The following is a 21,101-nucleotide window of genomic DNA, read 5'->3' on the forward strand; positions in this document are numbered from 1 at the left end:
CAGCGCAGCAAGGCGCTGATGTCCCCTATCGTCATTGACCTGAGAGCCCCAGATGCGCACATACAGTGGTTGCTGGGGCCTCGCTGCAGACGTTGCGATGTTCCGTGGAGATGTCTTGCACTCAAATTCACGAACATAGCTGCTTCAGCAAGTTGTGACGTGCCATGTTCCAAATCAGCACCAGCACTACAGAAGCCGCTGGACGGCTTCCCGCGCCTCAGCCCACATGCAAGCTGCACCGCTCCCCCACACGCCAGTCTAAGTAGCTCTCCGCTAATTGTACCTGCCCGCCTTCACGTCATTCAATCACTGTCGCCCCATCCGCCGCCGACGAGTCGAGCAGCACACATCAACGTCTCGACCTCAGCATTCTCGCAAGCACCCATACCAAGATTGCTGCCACTTTAAAATCCTTCCTCACGCTCTAAGCATAGCTCGGAAAAATGGAATCTGGCCGAGCTGTTCCCGGAGACGCCACCAAGGAGAGCTCCTTCTCGCCGCCACCGCTCGCTCCTCAACGATCGAGCTCGTCCTCGAGCATTAACAAGTCGGCGCACCGCTCCAGTTTCGTGGAGAATCTCAGAGGGGTGCCGCCTTCGCCTCGGTCCCAGCGTCATCCTTCTTTGACACAAGCCGCCATTCAGGATCTGCTCAACAACCCGCCCACCGCCAAGAACAATGACCCGCGATTCGCGGGCCGCGACTGGACAGAGATCTCGATCGGCGAGCTCGTTTCTCGAGAAGACGTCAAATGGGTCGAGATGGACACAAGTGTCGAGGACACCACCATGGTCAGTTAGCATCTTCGGGCGATGTCGCCTTCGCAACCCTCCTCTGACATGGCTCGTCGTGGTTCAAAGACTCTCCTCAAGAACTCGACAAGCAACGTGGTCCTCATCCGCGAGAACACCTCGAGTACGACTGCCATATCTACTTTCGACTACAACGATCTCAACGCATATATACTGGTTGTTGTGGGGCTCGCCCACCCAACAGAAGAGCTCGTCACCATCTGCAACGACATCGGCCTTAAAGCGCAGGCCCGAGTGGACATCCCCGTCCGCGATATACAGCCAATATGTCGCAAGGAATCGCTGGTGACCTTGCAAGCTGATGAGGACCTTCTGAGCGCCATAGAGCTCTTTGCCAGCGGCATCCACCGTATCCTCGTTACAAACCGCGGGTCCGAGGTAGTTGGCGTACTTAGTCAGTTGAAGCTCATCGAGTTCTTCTGGAATGAGAGTGTCCACTTCAAAGCCATCGACGAGCTCTATCCGAAACTGCTCCGTGATCTCGGCATTGGATCGCAGCGAATTATCGCTGTCAAGTAAGCAAGCCCCGGCATGACATGACCGCTGATCTCGACTAATGGAGCATTTCTCTGTAGCGCCGAGAGCCCGCTGGCCGATGCGCTCAATCTTATGAGTCAAGAAGGGCTCTCCAGCGTTGCCGTGATTGACAACGCCTCCAACGTGGTTGGAAATATCTCTTCAGCCGATGTGAAGCATCTCACCAGTGCTGCCAGTCTCCCACTGCTCAGCTCTTCGTGCTTACACTTCATCTCGGTGATCCTCACAGAACGCGGCACAGAGAAGGGCAAGGATTCGTTCCCAGTCTTCCACGTCAATCCCTATTCGACTCTTGCACACACTGTCGCCAAACTGGTTGCGACAAGATCACATCGTATGTGGGTGGTCGAGTCAGCATCCCCATCCCCGTCGGCACCAGCTACGCCTTTGCTAGGCCCTTCGAGTGCTTTTCCTGCTCAGTCACCAGCACAGCCTTCTGTCTCGGGCAACCACTTGACAACGCCAGCGAGTGCCTCCATGTCTGGGATGATCTTGTCTGGCAGGCTCACTGGCGTTGTCACGCTAACAGACATTCTCAACCTGTTCGCCAAGTCTTCGGGTTTAAAGCCCTCGGATCCAAGCGAGCAGCGTGCTCGACGGCGTCGAAGCTCGAGTGCATCACTGAGGCCATCCATAGACGGCAATCGCACCGGCACCGACATCCGGACAGATTTTAGAAGACAGTCTAGTGTACAACGCGACTAGATGTCTGTCTCAAAGGCAGAGCTGTCTGCTCCGTTGCGCTTGCGCCTATGGCTGGCGCACATATCTGACGCTTTCCTTGTTACAGCGACTCGACCGAGCCACAGCTTCACACTCGTGGTTGTCACAGCTTGTTAATGTCCCTGTGCTCGCTAAAGCCCCGGCTCACTTTCTACAGTCCAATAGTTTCTAGCCTACTCTTTGCGATCTCTTTTTGTTTTTGACAAAACTTCATTATGAACCTACAACACTTATACACACAACTATTGTGTAACCCTTTTTAAAATTTTCGATATTACGACGGACTTGAACAAGTAATGACTTCAACCTGGGATTTACCACTTCAGCAAGAACAAGCAAGAAGATTTGCGCAATGGGAAATTTTGAGAACACATCGAGAACGGATCGGAATGGACGGATGTTACAATTCCTATCACAGAGTGCCAATGATATAGACCGTCACGACTGTTATGATTGGCATGTGCAATTTTATCTGATGCGTGTTTTTGTTGTGTCACTGGACTTCTCGCACATCATGCATTGTGATACGCAGGGAAGTATGGGTACACAGGCGATAGCTCCCGGAGGATGTCGTGGATCAACGAGGGCAATCATAGCCCTGGTATTATTGACATGAGACATTATTGCCCTGAGAACCTTGGCACAGATGCGCCAAATGCCAGGAAGACTAGTGTTCACCATGGAAATAGGACCATTTGTAATACTTCTGCGGGTATCCCCGAGCCGAAGGATGATCTCCTAAGAACTCTTGTATAAAGTTACATGCTCCTTTCACCTTGCCGAATCTGGTTTTACTCGTCGTCCGCGGCTTCGTGCAAGACCAGCGGCACGCCCATGCTAGGCCTAGCCACCACATCCGCCGTGCGTAGCTGGGCAGACCAGTCCCCGCGAAACTCGATCGCTCTGTACTTCTGCAGGAAGCGAACCACTGTTTTGGTTTATGAGTGTCAGCGATAGCGTTTGAATAGATGCGAGGAGCTTTGGCTCTAGCTTGTTGCATGGAGTCTTCGCGGACACCATTCACTCCAAGAACGTGAGGAGAAGCACAAGAGGGCGTAGGAGAGTAGCAGTCTTACAAGTATACGCGATCTCGGTGTTGGCAAAGTTCTGTCCGATACACTATTGCAGCATGGGAGCATCAGCACAAGGCGGTCACAAGAAACCCAAAGTTGCAACCGCATTTCAAGTCCAGATACAACAACAAAAATACGACTTACGACTCGAGGCCCGCCGTTGAACGGCACGTACTCCCACGGCTTCGGCTGCCAGACGTACCACCTCTCTGGGCTGAAGACGTGCGGGGCCGCGAACTCGGCCGTGGTGGGAGGATACAAGTCCTCGCGCAGCTGTATGTTCATGGGGCCCCAGGCGATCGAGTCGCCCTTGCAGACTCCGATCGGGCCAGAGTTGGGCGTCGCCGGCAGCGTCGTGTCCTTGAGCGCCATCTTGACGTTGACGGGTACGGCCGGATACAGACGGAGAATCTCTTGGATCGTGTACCGCAGGTACTTCATGTCCTTCAGGGTCTGGTACGTTGGTGCTTCGTGCCGCCCAACCACGTCGATGACTTCCTGGCGCAGCCGTGTGTATTTATCTGGATGCGCAGACAGCTCGTAGAGGCACCAAGAGATTGTGGCCGCGGTGGTGTCGCGACCGGCGAGGAGGATGGCGATGAGCTGGTCCCGGATGACCTTTGGGTCGCGGGTGAACGTGGCCAGTCCGTGGAGGAAGGTGAAGTCACGATCCGATTTTGTCAGTTTCTCGAGCTGCTCCGTGGGAAGAGACAGCGTCTGCTGGATGTAGGGCTCCAGAAAGGTGTTGATCGTTTTGACACAGCTATGATACAACTTCTTTGACTTCAAGAAGTCTAGCGGGCTTGACGCACGCACAGAAGCGTTAGTCCAGAGGCGGCTTCACGCTTGACGAGCAGGTGCTGTGGACTCACGACATCATGAAGATCTGCATCTGTTCTCGTTGCACAGTGTCGAACGCCTGCATGAACACGTTTGACGGGCTAAGAATGGTCAGTGTACATGATGCGGCATATGCTTGAGGTGGCGAGGCCTCGGCACAGCAGGTCACTCACTCGTCGAGACTGTTTGCGCTGGCCCCAAGCAAAAAGTCGGTAATCTCGTCAAATGTCATCCGGTTGATGAGATCCATGATCTCGACGGTCTGGCCAGCCTCTGGGAGTTTGGTCAGGAGCTTTTGCACGCCACGCTCAAATATTTCAAGATCCCTGACACGTTCGTTGACGAAGAAAGGGCGAATGAGATTGCGACTGTCATGCCAAAGTTTGCCATCGGTTGAGAAGATGCCGTCTCCCAGAAATGGCTCGGCGACACGATGGAAGCGGTCACCTTTACCAAAACTGGCAAAATCGGTGGCCAGCATGGCTTTCACATGTTCCTAAGAGTCAGGCAAGACGAGAGCAACAACTGGTCAGCCAAGTGCGATGTCTCTTGAGTCGGACATGGGCAGGTCGTTACCGGCTCCCGCGTGAGGATGGTGCGAAGGCCAATTGACATCTGACCTTCAAGGACGGTGTGCTCTCCATAGAGGTCGACGTAGAAACCTCTGAGGTCGTGGTTCGCTGCCGCTTTGGCTGCTCTCAGTATCACCCGCATGCCTGTCGTTTGCCTAACGATGAGTTTGTGGTGCCGAGCAATGCCCGCGACAACAGCGGCAAGTACTGACCAGAGACAGGATTGTTGTAGATCATATGAGCTCGGCCACCAAGCCTCTTGATCTTGCTGTCGCGACGGACCAACTGGACCACGTAATAGATAGCATATGAGGCGACACCTGTTGCGGAGAAGACCAGGATCGTCTTGGAGTCGAGCCCGGCCAGGGCCGACAGGAAGGAAGGCTCTGAAGACATTCTGCGATTGCTTGACAGAGACACTGAATGCGGTGGGAGGACTGCCAGAAGTTGGGCTGTGTCTTCCAGGCACCGGATTCCTAGGCCATTTTATCAGCACGGCAAGATGGGCAGAGAGAGACTTCCGTGCCGTCAGCCCGACAGGGATGCTGGGCCTTGACAGCCAGAGCACATGGACAGGCACCTGCAGCTTGAAAGTCGGACTCGGATTGATAGAACTGCGTGCCTGGCCTGCTGCGCCGTAAGGGCAGGTGTGGCTAGGGTAGGCTATACCGGAAGCGCAGCTGGGTGGCTGTCCACCATGTCAGCACAGCATCCTGGGGAAAGCTGGGGACCTCTCGTACGGTTGGAAACCGCTCCAAGGTCGCGTACTCCGGCATCGATCGCGGCCAACTTTGAATGGCATGACCCTGGCTGAAGGACGTCCCGTCACTTTGCCCCTCCCGCCTCCCCGGCACCCACCTCACAAGCTCTTATTCGTTCCAATTCCAACACGGTCGTGTCAGAACACCTAGTTTTGCCCTCGGCCGGAGCCGGAAGCTGGCCCTTTGGGTATACCCAGCTGGCCCTGCCGGGAAAGCCAGCGTGCATCCCGAATGGCTGGCGTCAGGTCAGTCGCTAGACCTACAGATGACTGGTGCCCATGTACGTTATCGTAACCAGCCGCAAGGTGTGTATGCCCAGCCACCCCTGCTGAGGAGGACCCTGTTTTGGGGGCCGCCCGCGGGGAGCTCTGACGTCGGCCCCAGCCAGACTGCTTACAGCACACTGCTCAACAACAACGCTTGAATAAGTTTACTGCCACGACCAGCTTCACTGTCGAATTGAGACTTTTCCGCCGTACTTGACCGTGAAACACACCCCAGCACAGTCCATTCGGCACATATCACTCAAAATGCCTCCCAACCATGGCCTGGTCCACCAGCAAGAGTAGGACTGGCGAGACAGCAATGTCGAGCTCGTAGGGTCAGATCTTGACCACAAAGTCAAGTACAACTCGGCTGCCACGGAGCCCGCCTGGCAGGGGCTCGGCGAGCAGCCGGGGCTCCGTGTTTGGCGCATCGAGAACTTCCAGGTCGTCGCCTGGCCTGAGGACAAGTACGGCCAGTTCCACGAGGGAGACAGTTACATATGCGTCCACTCCTTCAAGCTCGGGGACAAACTCGGCCACGACATCTTCTTCTGGCTCGGCTCCAAGACGACCCAGGATGAGGCTGGCACCGCCGCCTACAAGGCCGTCGAGCTCGACGAGTTCCTCCACGGCGTCGCCACCCAGCACCGCGAGCTCCAGCGCGAGCCGTCCGACGACTTTGCCGCCCTCTTCCCCCGCATCCGCATCCTGGCCGGGGGCGTCCGCTCCGGCTTCACCCACGTCGACACGGACACCGAGGAACCCGAGGACTTCTCCATGCTGCTACGGGTCTTCAAACACCCAACCTCGCGCCGCGCGGATGCCGTCATCGTGCACGAGGTCGAGCCCCAGTGGCAGAGTTTGGACGAGAACGACGTCTTCATCTTGCAGCGTCCCGACAAGATCTGGGTGTGGCAAGGCAAGAAGTGCAGCCCCATGGAGAAGGCCAAGGCAGCCCAGGTCGTCCACGACCTCACCTTAGCCAAGCACATCGACGTCGAGGTGCTTTCCGAGGCTGAGGCCAGGTCCAGGACAATTGTGAGCATGCTCGGAGGTGATCAGGATACCACTGGGCCATTCCAAGCAGCTCGGCCCATGGCGGCCTCTCGCGGTTCCAACGCTGCCCAGCGCCCACGCAAGCTATTCCGGCTGTCGGATGAAGCAGGCAAGCTGCAGTTCAACAAGGTGCGCGAGGGCAGCTCGATTGGAAAGGGCGATCTGGTCAGCGACGATGTTTTCGTGCTTGACACTGGAAGTGGAGTCTGGGTCTGGCAGGGTGCTCAGGCAAGCAAGGCTGAAAAGGCCGCCTGGATCCGAGTGGCAGAGTCGTACGTCCGAAGTCTGGAGGACGACACTTCCCCATCGTCAACCGCGTACCTGGCCCCTATCTCAAAGGTGGTGGAAGGTCATGAGCCTGCTGCTTTCCTGCGAGCGCTAGAAGCATGACAGTGCAATAGGTGGTGGCTTGGGTAGCCCATTTATGTAATCCACACAAGTTCTATGACCTGCGATGGCGCAAGTGATGGTTCGAGCATGGAGGCACAACTCGAGTACATGGCCAGACAAACGGACTAGAAACAACAATTCCCGAATTCTGGATGAAGTGGAGCCAGGGCGGAACGGTCCATGCTCGATGCCCCTGACCAGGCAGGCACCACCTGCAGGCTGCAGCTGGGCCCCTCGGCGACCCACTTGTTGCCGGCCTGCACTGGCTGTGACGGCGAATGCAAACCACGCGACGTGCCGTGATGGAAATACCCCTAATTTCAAGAAATCACCCAGCACCGCTCCCAGCACTGTTCGGTCCTCCCGTGACCTGCTCCCCGGGCGACAACAACTGACTGCGCAAGAGGCCTCCGTTGCCAGGTTTCGTCTTCAACCCTCCATCGAGTCCAGCCTCGAGGCACCCGTAACTCTGCCCGAAGCTTCCGGCATCTCCTCAACCACGACATCACATCCCCAAAGCCAGCCCCCGTCTTCGCCACAATCCGCCGACTGCTGCAAGCACCAGAAACACTGCGTCCAGACCAGCAAAGATGGATCTACACGAGACCCAGGCCTACATCCAGGCCTCGGTCAACCAAACCGTTGCAGCCTTCCAAAAGGTTCCTGGAAGTGCTGTCTTGATCCGCTACATCCAGTCCAGCTACCAGAATGATCCCGTCCGCTCCGCGATTGAGCTCGTCCTCGTCATCTTCTTCATACGGTACCTCCTTTCGCCCTCGTACCCGACGCACGAGCCGAATTATGTCAAGCTTCGCGAGGACGAGATTGACGAGCTCGTGAATGACTGGGAGCCCGAGCCTCTCGTCGCTCCCCGAACACCCTTCGAGAAGTCCGAAGCCGAGACCGCTCCCGTCATCGTCGGGCCCACGGGACCCAAGGTCAAGCTTTCAAACGGCAAGACCGTCACCAACCTTGCGAGCTTCAACTTCTACAACTTCAACGCCAACGAGGCCATCAAGGACAAGGCTATCCAGACTCTGCGCACTTATGGTGTTGGCCCTTGCGGCCCGCCCCAGTTCTACGGTACTCAAGATGTACACATGAAGGCCGAAGCCGACGTCGCCTCCTATCTTGGAACAGAGGCGTCCATCATCTACGCCCAGGCCTTCTCAACCATCTCCAGTGTCATCCCCGCCTTCTGCAAGCGTGGCGATGTCATCGTCGTCGACGAAATGGTCAATTACTCTATTCGCAAAGGTCTTGAGGCTGCTCGCAGCTCCATCCGCTGGTACAAGCACAACGACTACGACGACCTCGAGAAGATTCTCAAAAAGGTAGCTCAGGAGCAGGCGCGCAAGAAGATTTTGACCAGGCGCTTCATCGTCACGGAAGGTCTCTTTGAAATGGTTGGTGACTCAAGCAACCTCCCAAAGCTGGTAAGTCCGGAATGGCCGAGCAAGAGTCCTATCCTCCTTCTCCGAGCGGATGAGATTCACCTTGCGACCCCCCCCCCCCCCAAAAAAAAATGATTTGTCCCACTGCTACGATGGAGAGACTAACAATGCCATAGATTGAGCTGAAGGAAAAGTACAAGTTTCGCCTGGCGCTGGATGAAACCTGGTCTTTTGGCGTCTTGGGGCGCACTGGGCGTGGTCTCACTGAAGCACAAAACGTGGACGCTGCTCAGGTTGACATGATTATTGGCTCTCTCGCTGGTCCTCTTTGTGCTGCCGGCGGCTTCTGCGCTGGCACGCGTGATGTGGTCTCTCATCAACGCATCAACGCCGCCTCTTACACCTTCTCTGCTGCTCTGCCTGCCATGTCCGCTGTTACAGCAAGCGAAACTCTGAACGTTCTGCAGTCGAACCCAGAGATTCTGCTCCAGTGCCGCGAGAACATCAAGGCCATGAGAGCGCAGATCGACCCGCGGAGTGACTGGGTCAGATGCACTAGCGACCCCGAGAACCCCATCATGCTGCTGTCTTTCAAGCCCGATGTGGTTGAGGCTCGGCAGTTGACCTATGTAGATCAAGAACGTCTTCTGCAAGAAAGTATAGACGAGGTAAGTATCTACACCTTCTAAGAGGATGTCTGCAAGCAAAGCTAATCTTTGAGTCTCTCAGATTCTTGCCAATGGAGTGTTTGTGACACGGTTGAGAAGCCAGCCCGTAGCTAGCAACATGACGGAGTCGCAGCTCGCTGATTGTGGTATGCAGCCTGCTATCAAGGTCTGCATCACGACCGGGCTTTCCAAGAAGGAGACTGAGAAGGCTGGTGTTACCATTCGCCATGCTATCACCAAGATCATGACACGGAAGTCGACCAGACAGCCATCGCTGACCGCCTAGGAATTCCTCGGCTTTTGACGCGATCAGCATTTGACATACATACTTGTAATACTTTGACATATCATCAATAGAACCCCGTTGCATAGAGACGTTTGATGACGCAAACAATACCCTGCGCGACTTGCGCGCTTCCTGAATCTGCATTGTCGTGGTCAAAACCGCATCCATTCGAAGTGGCTGGATGAGATGGCCATAACGGCTTGCTTGCAATTGAGGGCTGACACCGCTTGCGATCTGCCAGCTGAAAGGTCAGAAACCAAGACAATGGATGCCCTGCCAACGTCTCTCAATGCGCAGCGCCTGTCGCACACCACATGCCAGGTTTGTCGATCTCAATCATCCAAGCCACAGAGAATGACTTCTGCTTAGATCTTCTGCACCATCCTCATAGCTGGTTGTGCACAAGGCTAACAGCGTTTGGCAGCGATGCCGCGACGTCATCTTCGTGAACGAGGCACTCAATCAGACGCGGCGGCGAGGGGATAAGGCTGCGCTGACCATACTACCCGTGGACATCCGAAACACAATGCGTACTGGTGCAAATTCAATATTCCCAACTCCTTACTAGCTCACAGTTGGGTTGCCCAATGAGCCCTTTGTGTTCGCACCATAGGCCGGACTTGGCAAGTCGCTCCCCAGCACGACGCCTCGCCGACTCGCAAAGACCACGAGAAATGCTGGCCACCATGTCACTTGAAAAAGCCGGATGAGATGGCGTCCGTACATTTACTCGTATTGCGCCCTCGTTCGGAAGCAGCCGAGCGCGAGGATTGTCAGGCTGCCCCTTTCGGGTACCCCTGGGACAGCCAGCATTCCAGCCACGTCGCTCATCCAAGACATCTATCTGCACAGCCCACACAGCAAGCCGCCCGCAACTCCCATGCTGCCTGCCTTCTCCCCCGGGTTTCTTTGAATCACCGATGAATTCGAAACGGTCCGAGGCATGCAATGTCGTGGCTCACAAGGAATTCAGACTTGGCGTATCTGGCCTCGAGAGGCGCCCTTTAGAAGCGGCCTGCTCCCTGAAGCCTTGAACATGAATGATGTTATCGTCCCGCCTCGCCTCACTTTCTCTTCTCACAAGCACAAACACTATCCTTCAACCAACGCTGACTCGCGAAAGAGCTTACTTTCTTTGACAGACCCCTCAATCGCCTGTCACCGCGGCCACCGCTCCTTTTGGCAACGTTTCGACAAAAGCCTTTGACGTCGTTGCTGCGCTCTCTTCTTGTCTGCCCTGCTCTTTGTTCCGCACATCCGCTCATTTCAACTTTTCCGTCACAAGCCGAGTCCTTGTGCAAATAACTCGACATTTCCAGCCGATCCGGACCGTCTGGGAAGAAGAGAACGAAGGCACTGTTTCCAGAATAGCACAACAAAAAGTCTATTGTCGATTGTCCCGATACTCCAGTGTCGACAAGCTGAAACGTCCTCGCACGACCTGAGCAATTAATCTAGCCCAAGATGAAGTTGCTCACGGCCATCATTGCTCTTCTGCCATTATTCGGCTTGGCCGCTGGCCAGCCAAGTAAGTCACGCCCCTTGTCCGCGCTTGGTTTCCAGCTCTTCACGAGTCCCCCATCTAATCGAGTGGTTTGCCAAAGGCCGTTACAACCACCAAGGAGGATCGCCTAAACGCCATGACTCCCTGTTTGGGAGCAAGCGGCGCCATATGCCCAGCCAGGAACGGGCAGTCGTCTACGTCAACCAAGACGGTGTTGAGATTCCCCCGCCCGTAGGTCAGCAGCCTCCAGCAAGCTCTGGCGGCCAAGCGCCTCCTGCGGCTGCTCCTCCTCCCAACGCAGCCGTCGACGCGGCCACTGCCGCCTCACCAGCAAATGTGCAGGCTGCCGCACCGGCGACCTCGCAGATACAGGGCGCCTCTGGAGGCGGCTGGCCGCAACCTGGCACTGGGGGCAATGGGATCACCTACTCTCCGTACACGAGCTCCGGTGGCTGCAAGACCCAGGACCAGGTCAGTGACGACATTGGCGACTTTGCAGCCTCGTACGGCACGATCCGTCTATACGGGGTAGACTGCGACCAGGTCGAGTTCGTCTCCAAGGCGCTGGGCAAGAACTACAACAACAAGCTCCTCCTGGGCATCTTCAACCTCAAAGACATTGCGGGCCAGGTGCAGACCATGGCCCAGGGACTGAAGGGGAACTGGAGCCGCGTGGACACGGTAAGCGTGGGCAACGAGCTCGTCAACAACGGCGGCGCCAGCGTGGGCCAGGTTGTCGCAGCGCTCAAGGAGGCCAAGGAGGCCCTGAAGAGCGCTGGGTACACCGGCAACGTGGTCATTGTCGACACGTTCAATGCCGTCATTGCCAACCCGCAGATCTGCGACGTCTCGAGCTACTGCGCCGTCAACATGCACCCATTCTTCGACCCCAACACCTCTGCCGACCAGGCCGGGGCGTTCATGACGACACAGCTGGCGCGCATCAAGAGCGTGCTCAAGGACAAGTCGCAGCGCATCGTGGTCACCGAGACGGGCTGGCCGTGGAAGGGCAGCAGCAACGGCCGCGCCGTCCCGGGAGTCAGCCAGCAGGAGGCTGCCCTGACTGCCATCAAGGGCGCTTTTGCTTCCAGCCCGACCAATGTCTTCCTGTTCACCGCATTCAACGACCTGTGGAAGAAGTCGGAGAAGTCGACCTTCTACGCCGAGCAGTTTTGGGGCATGGGCCAGCGTAACTCGCGCGCGGGCTAGGCGGCCGCGACATGACTGTGGTGGGAGCAGCGAGCTTCAGGTGCGAAAAAGTGTATGACCTGTCTTGAATACAGGATTCTCGGGCACGAGCGAAGACCGGCGTAGGAGTGGATTTTGTATGTGATCATCACGGCTGCTGCGCTCGCCAACATGAGACTACTTTCAAGAAGTTTTGAATTCTTCGGCACGTCCGACTCCAACGCCTTTCGCGTCTGGGTCAGTCGCAAATTCGGCTCATCTGCTTGTTTTGGAGTGACCATGAGACTGTATGTCGACCCACGCGACGCTTTGTCTTCGTCGGAACAGCGACTGGACATCTGCATTGAGTCGATATAAAGATGCAAGGTGTAGAGGTATGGCCAGTCGGTGTCCCGAGGTCAGGGGGGCGCATGAGAAGCGTCATGGGCGTGCACTCTTTCTGGGCTGTAAACTTGAGGAGGGAATTCCACTCAATGCATGGAGGGCTATAGAGAAATCCCAGAAAGCACAATGGACTTGAATGCCTGCTCGTAGCTCTGCTTTCTTGGCGATTTACTCCCTGACCTCCCTTCGTTCAGGTTTGACTGTTCTCCCCTGTGCAGGATGGCGTGCATGGCATTGCAACGGTCTAACAGGATCCCTTGTCACCCTGCTCTCACCCGCCGAGGCGTGCTCCCTGGCTAATGGGATGCAGACCTCCTGTTGCAGGGGAGCACAGAAAAGACACTTCTCATGGTGCATGCAAAGAAGTGTCTGCGTTTCGTGCTGCGCAGCACTTGCGTACACGGAATATCTAGACTCAAGCAACGTGGTAGGCTACCACTATGGAGTTGTCACTAGTGACTACGTGCTATGATTTCCTGTCCCACGCAGCTGCGAGCGGTGCACGATCTCAGAATGCAGGCATGGGCTGCTATTGCAAAATCATGTTTGAAATCAGCTGTATTGAGTGACGTGGCCGTCGCAGCGAGTATTTTGCAACTGGCTCATCAACGTCATGGTCAGCGTGGCCCCAGCTTGGACAAGAGATTCCTTCCTTCACCCGCCACAATACGAGACATTTTTGGTTTTATTTCTGGGAATTGCCTAAACTACAAGAAGAGAAAACCAGCAATGGCTGCGAAGATACCCGCTGGCGCCGCACCAGTGAGACGGGCAGCGGCACCCGGAGCGGGAGTCGATGTGGTGGAAGTTGAAGATGGGCCGGAAGTGGGGGTGGGAGTCGACGGGGAAGAGGACGAGGGCGTCGTTGGCGTGAAGGAACCGAGCAGGCCCGACGAGGTGACCGAGTCGGAAGCAGTGGCGGTGAAAGTGGTAGGTGCCGGAAGAAGCGTTGGTATGTCGGCAGTGGTGCCGTCGGTGGGCTCGACGGGCAGCGAGACAATCATGGTGCCTTCGTCAACAGAGCTCTCGGAAGGGATCGCGCCCGTGGGAGATGGGATGCCAACGGGCACCGTGATCAGGCTGGGTCCGCCTCCCACGGTTGTGGTGGGCAGGAAGGTGAGCACCTCGCCAGCAGCATTGGTGATGGTGAAGGCCTGTGGAGCAGCCGAAACAGATAGAGCGACCGCAAGCAGGCCCATGAGGCGGAATGCGACACCACGGTGGGACAGCATCGTGGTTGTGGCTGTGTCGACGAACTTGATTGCTTTTTGACGGCGGCGACAGTAATCGAGATGAGATGATGATGGATGGTGACAGCGATGGCGATGGCAGAGGGGTTCTTTCTCTTGTGCCTACTGATTATTCCCTGAGCAATCGAAGAAACCGGGCAATGTGACGTGATGCGGGCGAGGCAGTGCCAGCCAGGCCGCGCCTCCCATACATAAGGTACATACGTAGTATGCCGGCTGCAGATCGTCACTCCCCAGATTGTTTGTTTTGCGCGCTGCTGTCCAATCCTCCCGTTTCACCTTCAGCCCATGTCCTCGTGGCCTTCCCTTTTGGGACCGGCCCCTCAGCAACGCCAAGCCGACCCAGCCACCATCACGAACACGAAGCTCGACAGCCACTCATCCACGGCGCAGTCACTTGGGTGTCACACGGCACGCTCAAGACGAGGCACTCGTGAAAAATTCATATTATTCCATGTGCTGTGCCCGCAATCTATTCTGTACAAGGGCCTAAAGAAATGAAAACAAACGCCTGCCGCGGCAGCATAGATACAATCTGGTGCCAGGCCGCTCACGGAAAGCAGCGAGCAAAGGATTAAAGGCTACAGATTCCAAACTCAAATGATAGGCAACACGCGCGCGGACCGATCGATCCGCAGCGATTGCACATCTTTGTCCTCCGCGTACTCATTCACATAAGGAATGCCCACGGCTCGTCGTTCATGCTACCCGTAACAATAGCCCGTTTGTTATTGGCCTTGGTCGAAGTCTTCCCCTTGGAGTATGTAGCAGCATCCGTGCCAGTGGCCGATGAATTGCGAGTGTCATCAGAGTTGAGACCAACAGGCTGCATCAGTGTCGCACCGGAGAGGAGTTTGTTGACGGTGGGGCCAAGTGTCTTGTTCGGATCAAAGAGCTTGAGCTCGGTGAGAACGGCGGGAGCAATCAAGAGGGCGAGGAAGACGACCAGCATCACAAAGTAGAGGATCGAGAAGCGGATCACGCGACGTCTGCGCAGCTTGGACTGCTTCATCGAGTAGATCGGAGGGCGGATTTGTCGGCTAGAGACACATTAAAGGTCAGCTTGAGTTTACAGAGAAGAGTTGGGCTGCCTGCACAGGGAAGGGACGGAGTCGTGAAGGCACAGCTCATGAGGACGGCTTACCTAGGACGCAGCCAGAAGAGCATAGTCGAGTGCAACATGTCCGCCTTGGGGATAAGGATGACTGGCAGCATGAAGAACAACAGAGTGTGGCCAAGAATAAAATCACCCGCGAACATGCTCAGCTCCGTAATCTTGCAGAGGAACTCGCGCGCCGGCTGGGAGATCGAGTGCCAGCCCATAGAATACCACTTGCCCGTCCAGAACGCGATGTTAGACTGGTCTGTCTTCATCTCGCGCGTCAAGGCGAGCGAGGTGATGATCTTGAACACAAAGCGCTGGATGGCGACCATGGCAATCAGACCCAGTAGAGCAGGCCTGAACTGGAAGCCCTGCAGAATGTACATAGCCTCGAAAAAGACCAGCATCATAACAACCGCAAAGCCGTGCGCAATGGCAGCAAGAACACTACCGAACTTCTTGCAGCACATGCTCAACAGAGGACCAGCACAGCATGCCATAGCAAACATGGCAGCAAGCACAGCCATGTTGATGGCAATGGGTGCGAGCGCGCAGACGGCGACACGTAGTAGGGCTGCGGTAGGCTTGGCGGTGCTGACATTCGCTATGACACCTGTCTGTGCGTTGATGAACAGATAAGGGATGACGGTGACAACGACAAGACAAAATGGCGCAATAATCTCTCCGAAGAAGATGTTGGTAATAGCAGCTCTTGGGACATCGGCCGACATCTTCGCGGACGGGTCGCCGACAATCTTGCGCTTGTATCCAGTGACTCGTGTACGCGAAAGGCGGCAGTAGGAGATCCAGGACTGGGCGTGAGACACCGAGTTGCCACGAGATAGCCACCGGAGGAAATCGCGGTAGTCGATGAAGAAGTCGTTCCATGCGAACTGGTGAGGGTTGTACAGGAAAGGGCAAATGACGAGAGCAAGGAGCGAGATCCAGAAGTAGACGAGCACCGGCTGCCAGATCGTCAATGTTGCGAAGAGCAACATCAAAACGAGGCGAGCACCAAAGTAGATTGATGGGCCAGCGAATCGAGAGTAGAGCACACCAAAGGGAATGCGAGCGGTGGCAAAACCACGACCGGTACCGATGTAGCGAGCGCCGCCGAACGTCAAATCTTGTGTGACCGAGTTTGCATAAATCTGGCAAACGAAGACTTCGAAGAGCGGCGAGAACGAGCAGATGTGCTTGCCCAAGCGCGTGGCAGCGCGCCAGAAACCTCGCTCTGTAAGTTCCTGTACAACGAGGGGAACGAAGGACAGGATCAGGACGAAGAAGATGGAAACGATGGAGCGGTAGATCCAGTCCATGATGGCATCCGTGTTCTGACAGCCAGTAGGGAAGAGCGGATCGGTGATGGGGACGTTGACGTTGTAGTTACACTTGATTGTCTGGTTGCGGATGACACCAAAGTTGACGCAGCAAATCAGGAACATGTGAACCGACATCATGATGAAGATGTTGTTCAAGTGGAAACCAGGATGAGCGTAGTAGAACGACAGGAAGCGATCCAGTGGAAGCTGAGTGCCAAGGTAATAATACTCGCGAGAGAGCATTTGCTCACCCATGCCTGTTCCGATCTTGGTGGTGAAGTTGAGAATGGATCCGAAGCCCAAATCACGACCCTTGCCGCACTGGTAGTACTCGCAGTGCTTGATGCGCCCACCACGCAGGAGGGCATTCATACCGGCGTAGATATCTTCGTTCAGATGCAAGCCTTTCTGGGCCTTGGAGACACCGCCCCTGGTAGTCATGAAGATACCATTGAGGAAATCGGGATGACCGTAATGCAGCTTGCCACCGATTTGGGCGAGAGTTCTGGCAAAAAGTGTGCCAAAGGTCTGTTCCTTGCCGGCAGCGACGTCACCAAGCACGCCAATGTTCTCGGAGAAGATGTATTCGCGAGCGCCGAGGATGGCAACCGGAGCCGGTCCTTCATTCTTGACACCAGGCGCGTATGGGGAAACGTTGTCAGTCTTCATCTCTTCGAATTCGGCCAGAACGGATCGGATCTTGAGACACTCCTCCAAGTAGTTGTCCTGGTTGGCATCGATGAGTTGGATGTACTCGCCACGGTAGAAGATGACAGCGTGGTTCTGGTTGTCGGATTTACCATCACCAAGGATAGGGTTGCCGGAGAGCTGGACGCGGAACTTTGGTCGGCGCATGCCGTTCTCCATGATCTCAGAATGGCCGTCAATCAGGGCAGAGTACAAGCGGGGTTCCTCTCCCTCATTCACAGGTGGCTCTTCGTCGAGATATGCGATTTGCAGGTCAGGATAAGCACGGAGAAGGAATTCCGCGTTCTCCATCTCATCCTTCTTGAACTTGGCGTAGCGCTGCATGGAAACGACGAGCTTGAACTTGCGGCGAGCCATGCGCTCAAGCTCGCGCTCAAGCTTGTCCGAGTTGCCACCAAACATCTGAACGACCTCAGGGTTCTCGACACGATACAACAGCTTAATGGCACGGCTGTAGTTCATGAAGCCAGAGATTGTGCGGTACAGGGTCTGAGAGCGCAGGGACGCCCAGATACGGGTGCGCAGCGTATACTCGGGGGCCGATGATTTGAAACCAATGCAATAGAAGGGAAGATCGTCGATCTTGCTCTTGGCGGTGTCCTTGCCAGCCTTTTCGTCCTCGCCATTGAACTGAGATGTCTCGTCCGCCAAAATCTTGGTATCCTTGACAAAGCAATCCCACTCGTGAGGATGAAGCTGCTTGAGATACTCCAGCATGGTAACGCGAGAGTACGGCTCGTCCTCGCGAATAATCTCACGGAGCGACAGAAGAATCTTCTCACTGTAGTGAGGAATAAAGACCGTGAAAGTGGGCATGTTGTCCACCGGGAGAGGCTCGGGAATGGGAGTCGACAAAGACTGTGCGAAGAATGAGATACGACGTTCAGCCTCGCTGTGGGTTGGGAAGAATTCCGTCTTGAAGGAGTGGTCTTCCTGAGAGACGAAGAAAGTAGGGGCGCGCAACGTGCGTTTGCCCTCCTGCTCCGAAGGAACCTGGTGGTAGAGAAGCTTCTGAACGTGGTCGATCGCAAGAAGGTGCTCGCGGTACATGGAAATGACAATGGCGTTCCAGATCTGGGAGATGAGGACCTTTGGCTTGTATTTGATCTCCATGTCCGTCGTTGCGAGAATCTTTGAGTAGATCCGCTTAGGCAGGCGAGAGAAGATGTTTCTCCATGGAGTCAAGATGGAGGATCCAATGTAGAACGACCTGGCCACGGAGAAAGTTGTGTTGACCAGTACGTACCACAGGTAGGTGTCGAGGAAGAAGAAAATCAGATCTGTGAAGGCCATGAGACCAAGCAGAATCAAGGGTTGATGCTTGCAGATCATGCCTTTCAGCCACATATCGCCCAGGCATGAATCAACATTCATGATGAACAGGTACCGGATAGGGTCGCGGAACGACAACGTCAGGTATCCGTAAGATGCACCAAATTTCGCACCGAAGACGAGCGCCCACAGGCCATACGACATTGCACGGTCGTTGCCACGGAGTGCTGGCCACATGGCAGTGAATGTCTGGCTGGCGACATACTGGCGTGAGTTCTTCGTCAGGTAGCTTCCGAACAGCCCTCCAAGCGGCATGACAGAGAAGAAGATGAATGTGATGAGAGCAATGAAGAACTGGACGATTCCGAGGATCAGTGCTGGCTGGCTGTTCTGCTGCTTTGGAAACCCGAAGACATAGATACTGGGCGCCAAGTTGACAATGAAGACCAGGATCAAGAAGAGTAGACGCTTGGTTAAATGTTGAGCGCCAGCCCACCGACGTGGGACATATGCCCACTCAGCACAAGTAGCCAAGATCTGGATGAGAGCGGCAAGAGCACCGCCGGCACCAACAATGGACCACTGGGTCGATGGAGGCGGAGACTGGTCGAGCTGCTGTTCGTAAATGCCCTTGCCAACAAGGAGAGCTGGTGCGTTGTGGGAGGTGTAAAACCAGAACATGGTCAGATGAATGATCCAGATGCGGTTGAAGTTAACAAGCATGTGGAACCAAGATCTGGTCTCCTTGTAGGTCTTGAAGAAGCACTTCTTCCAGTTGACGTCCTTCAACTTGAGGTATCGCTCTTGAGGCGGGACATCGACAAGCTTGCTCTTGTCCTCCATGACAATGCGTTCGATACCCTCGGGGTACCAGAAGAGCTGGTTGCAATCATCATAGCCAATGATTTGGTTGTGATCGCGTTCCCGGCGGACATATTTGCCGTCCAGGATTTCGTAGCCCTGGTCTCTGCAGTACTGGTACAGAGGGGTGATGACGTTGTTCAGGAATGTGCCTTCTTCCACGGGCTCTACCAAGTTTTGGCAGGCCGGTGAGTTCAGGTAGTCGTCTGCGCACTTGAAGATGAAGCAGAGGCACTCCGGCATGAACCGGACCTGGTTGGCCTCACCCCAGCAGAGAAGATAGAGCGCGATCTGGCGGACACGGTCGTGCTGAGACATACGATTCATCCGACTCTTCCAGCGGAACTCGGCTGCCTCGAGGCTATCATCGCCCTCGAGATCATCCAAGGTCTCTGCCTCATTCTGGTCCCCCTTGCCCTTCTTCTTGGACTTGCGCGCCTTCTTGCCCTTCATGTTGGCGAAGCCGACCGCATCATCCAGATCAAGGTGGGCAGCAAAGTACCACTTGCGGTAGTTGGCGTTGTCTCCACCAATGTAGTCGGCGTGGAGCGACAGTAGCGCCTGATTCGGTGTCATACGAGAGGCACGGGAGTCGAGCAGAACCATGAAGTGGTCGTACATGTTCCGCATGCTGTCACGTTGAAAACCAAACTTCGAGGTCAGGTCCATGAAAATGTCCTCGACTTCTTCCTTGGAGAGCGGGATTTGCGCATCAGATGTCCAGGCTGGGTATGGCTCTCTCGAACGCTGACCATTAGGCAGAACGTTATTATAGTCCATGCCATAGTTGGGTGTCGACGCGCCAGATGATCGATTGCCACCATAGGAAACCTGGGAGGAAGGGGGCCTGAAGCCGCGAGCGCCGTCTCCGTAACTGTTGTACCGCTCATCACCACGCCCGTAGTAGTCCATGTCGGTTGCTCGGGCCATGTCCGACCTCATAGTGAAGTCGCTGAATGTTTCGGAGTCATCCTCACCGCCGCGGCGCTCATTGTAGCCCTGGTCGTAGTAGCCACCGTTGCCATCGTCGTAGTACTCGCCCTGGTACTGGTCGTGGCCATCGTAGTATCCGCCATCCTGTTGGTACGGGTTGTTCGGATCCGCGTTGTAGTAGCCACTAAACAACAAGATGTTAGCGAACTGTCAATCGGCAAATAAGTCACGACTCATGATTCTTACGATTCATCGTAGTAGCCGTCGTTGTAGTTGCCGTGCTGGCCTTGCTGGCCTTGCTGGGCATAGTCATTGTCGTAGTACTGGCCATTGTGGTCGTCGTAGTACGCATCATTCTGGCCTTGCTGACCATAGCCGTCATAGTCCTGGTGACCGTGGCCGCCGGCAGCGCCGCCGGCTGCTCCACCTCCACCAGCGGGATAGCCCGACATGATGCTGGATTCTAGCTTGTGCTTTCAGGAGATGTCGGTGTTATTCTAATAGTAATAATAAAATGATAGTCAGCGTATGAATTATTGCATTGACATCCGAAAATGTGTGATCGAGGGCCGCGGTTTGGACCACTGGGCGAAAGCAAAGAAAGCGCAGTGAAAACCTGGAATGCCTTGCCGTTCCAAATGAATGCTGAAGCTGAACATTTCTGTCCGAGAGCGCAGGAAGCCGCAAGAAACAACATTCGCAAGGTGACGCAAAAGCGGCACGTGGTCAAGGGAATCTTGTGTGTGTCTGATGATTCAGGCATGGGTGTATGCGCTCACGATGAGCGAGTGCCTGGGCCAGACTTACAAAGCATGGAATCGAGACGAGTTGTGTGTTTAAAAAAAGACCCTAAGGGCGTCGAGATTGTGGTGCTTTTCAACGAGTGTGTAGGGCGTGCCTCGACAAAGCGCACAGTCGATGTGGCCGGCCACGGGTCGACGCAGTGCTGGCCTGCTTGATGTACGAAGCAGCCAGCAGTGAAGCGAGCGAGAGCTGCCGATGAGGCAGTGAATGTTGGGGGTTGAGGTTGTAGGTGCTGACTCTGTCGAAGTCGCAATCGCCTTGCAGGATCGGGAAAGGGAAAGAAAGAAACGACGTGGAAGTGGCAGCAGGAGCAGGCGCAAGAGCTGGTGTTTTGGAAAATGGCTGGCCTTTCAGGAGGCAGGCGGCTGGTTGGCTGGGGACAGGCGGCTGGGCCG

The 21,101-nt window shown here is 55.4% G+C and overlaps 7 protein-coding genes across 7 annotated transcripts; 5 read left to right on the forward strand and 2 right to left on the reverse strand.

Annotated features, from left to right (window-relative positions):
- Positions 1-290: 290 nt before the first annotated feature.
- Positions 291-2,239, forward strand: B0I36DRAFT_131028 (uncharacterized protein). Its single transcript, XM_046148206.1, has 3 exons — positions 291-791; positions 861-1,327; positions 1,388-2,239. The coding sequence occupies exons 1-3, from the start codon at positions 444-446 to the stop codon at positions 2,052-2,054; spliced, it is 1,482 nt and encodes a 493-aa protein (XP_046011610.1). The 5' UTR covers positions 291-443; the 3' UTR covers positions 2,055-2,239.
- A 536-nt stretch (positions 2,240-2,775) lies between these two features.
- On the reverse strand, positions 2,776-4,542 carry B0I36DRAFT_131006 (cytochrome P450). Its single transcript, XM_046148205.1, has 5 exons — positions 4,159-4,542; positions 4,018-4,086; positions 3,290-3,947; positions 3,149-3,191; positions 2,776-3,000 (listed from the first exon to the last, which is right to left on the reverse strand). Exons 1-5 carry the CDS (start codon positions 4,464-4,466, stop codon positions 2,864-2,866), a joined length of 1,215 nt encoding a protein of 404 aa, XP_046011611.1. The 5' UTR covers positions 4,467-4,542; the 3' UTR covers positions 2,776-2,863.
- A 1,306-nt stretch (positions 4,543-5,848) lies between these two features.
- B0I36DRAFT_411161 (putative actin-binding protein Fragmin) lies at positions 5,849-7,056 on the forward strand (the record flags this gene model as incomplete). The annotated part of the gene is given in 2 exon segments (XM_046161931.1): positions 5,849-5,869; positions 5,888-7,056. 2 exon segments carry the CDS (start codon positions 5,849-5,851, stop codon positions 7,028-7,030), a joined length of 1,164 nt encoding a protein of 387 aa, XP_046011612.1. The 3' UTR covers positions 7,031-7,056.
- A 564-nt stretch (positions 7,057-7,620) lies between these two features.
- B0I36DRAFT_244959 (aminotransferase class I and II) lies at positions 7,621-9,378 on the forward strand (the record flags this gene model as incomplete). The annotated part of the gene is made up of 3 exons (XM_046150106.1): positions 7,621-8,466; positions 8,601-9,096; positions 9,146-9,378. The coding sequence occupies 3 exons, from the start codon at positions 7,621-7,623 to the stop codon at positions 9,376-9,378; spliced, it is 1,575 nt and encodes a 524-aa protein (XP_046011613.1).
- A 1,464-nt stretch (positions 9,379-10,842) lies between these two features.
- B0I36DRAFT_350224 (glycoside hydrolase superfamily) lies at positions 10,843-12,091 on the forward strand (the record flags this gene model as incomplete). The annotated part of the gene is made up of 2 exons (XM_046156867.1): positions 10,843-10,906; positions 10,983-12,091. 2 exons carry the CDS (start codon positions 10,843-10,845, stop codon positions 12,089-12,091), a joined length of 1,173 nt encoding a protein of 390 aa, XP_046011614.1.
- A 477-nt stretch (positions 12,092-12,568) lies between these two features.
- B0I36DRAFT_325528 (uncharacterized protein) lies at positions 12,569-14,133 on the forward strand. The gene has a single exon (XM_046154238.1). The coding sequence runs from the start codon at positions 12,923-12,925 to the stop codon at positions 13,724-13,726; it is 804 nt and encodes a 267-aa protein (XP_046011615.1). The 5' UTR covers positions 12,569-12,922; the 3' UTR covers positions 13,727-14,133.
- A 241-nt stretch (positions 14,134-14,374) lies between these two features.
- On the reverse strand, positions 14,375-20,354 carry B0I36DRAFT_363891 (beta-1,3-glucan synthase catalytic subunit; the record flags this gene model as incomplete). The annotated part of the gene is made up of 3 exons (XM_046158883.1): positions 14,375-14,744; positions 14,849-20,086; positions 20,149-20,354. The coding sequence occupies 3 exons, from the start codon at positions 20,352-20,354 to the stop codon at positions 14,375-14,377; spliced, it is 5,814 nt and encodes a 1,937-aa protein (XP_046011616.1).
- Positions 20,355-21,101: the final 747 nt, after the last annotated feature.

This window comes from Microdochium trichocladiopsis (assembly GCF_020744255.1).
Source record: "Microdochium trichocladiopsis strain MPI-CAGE-CH-0230 chromosome Unknown B0I36scaffold_6, whole genome shotgun sequence".
In the NCBI taxonomy this organism is placed as follows: domain Eukaryota; kingdom Fungi; phylum Ascomycota; class Sordariomycetes; order Xylariales; family Microdochiaceae; genus Microdochium; species Microdochium trichocladiopsis.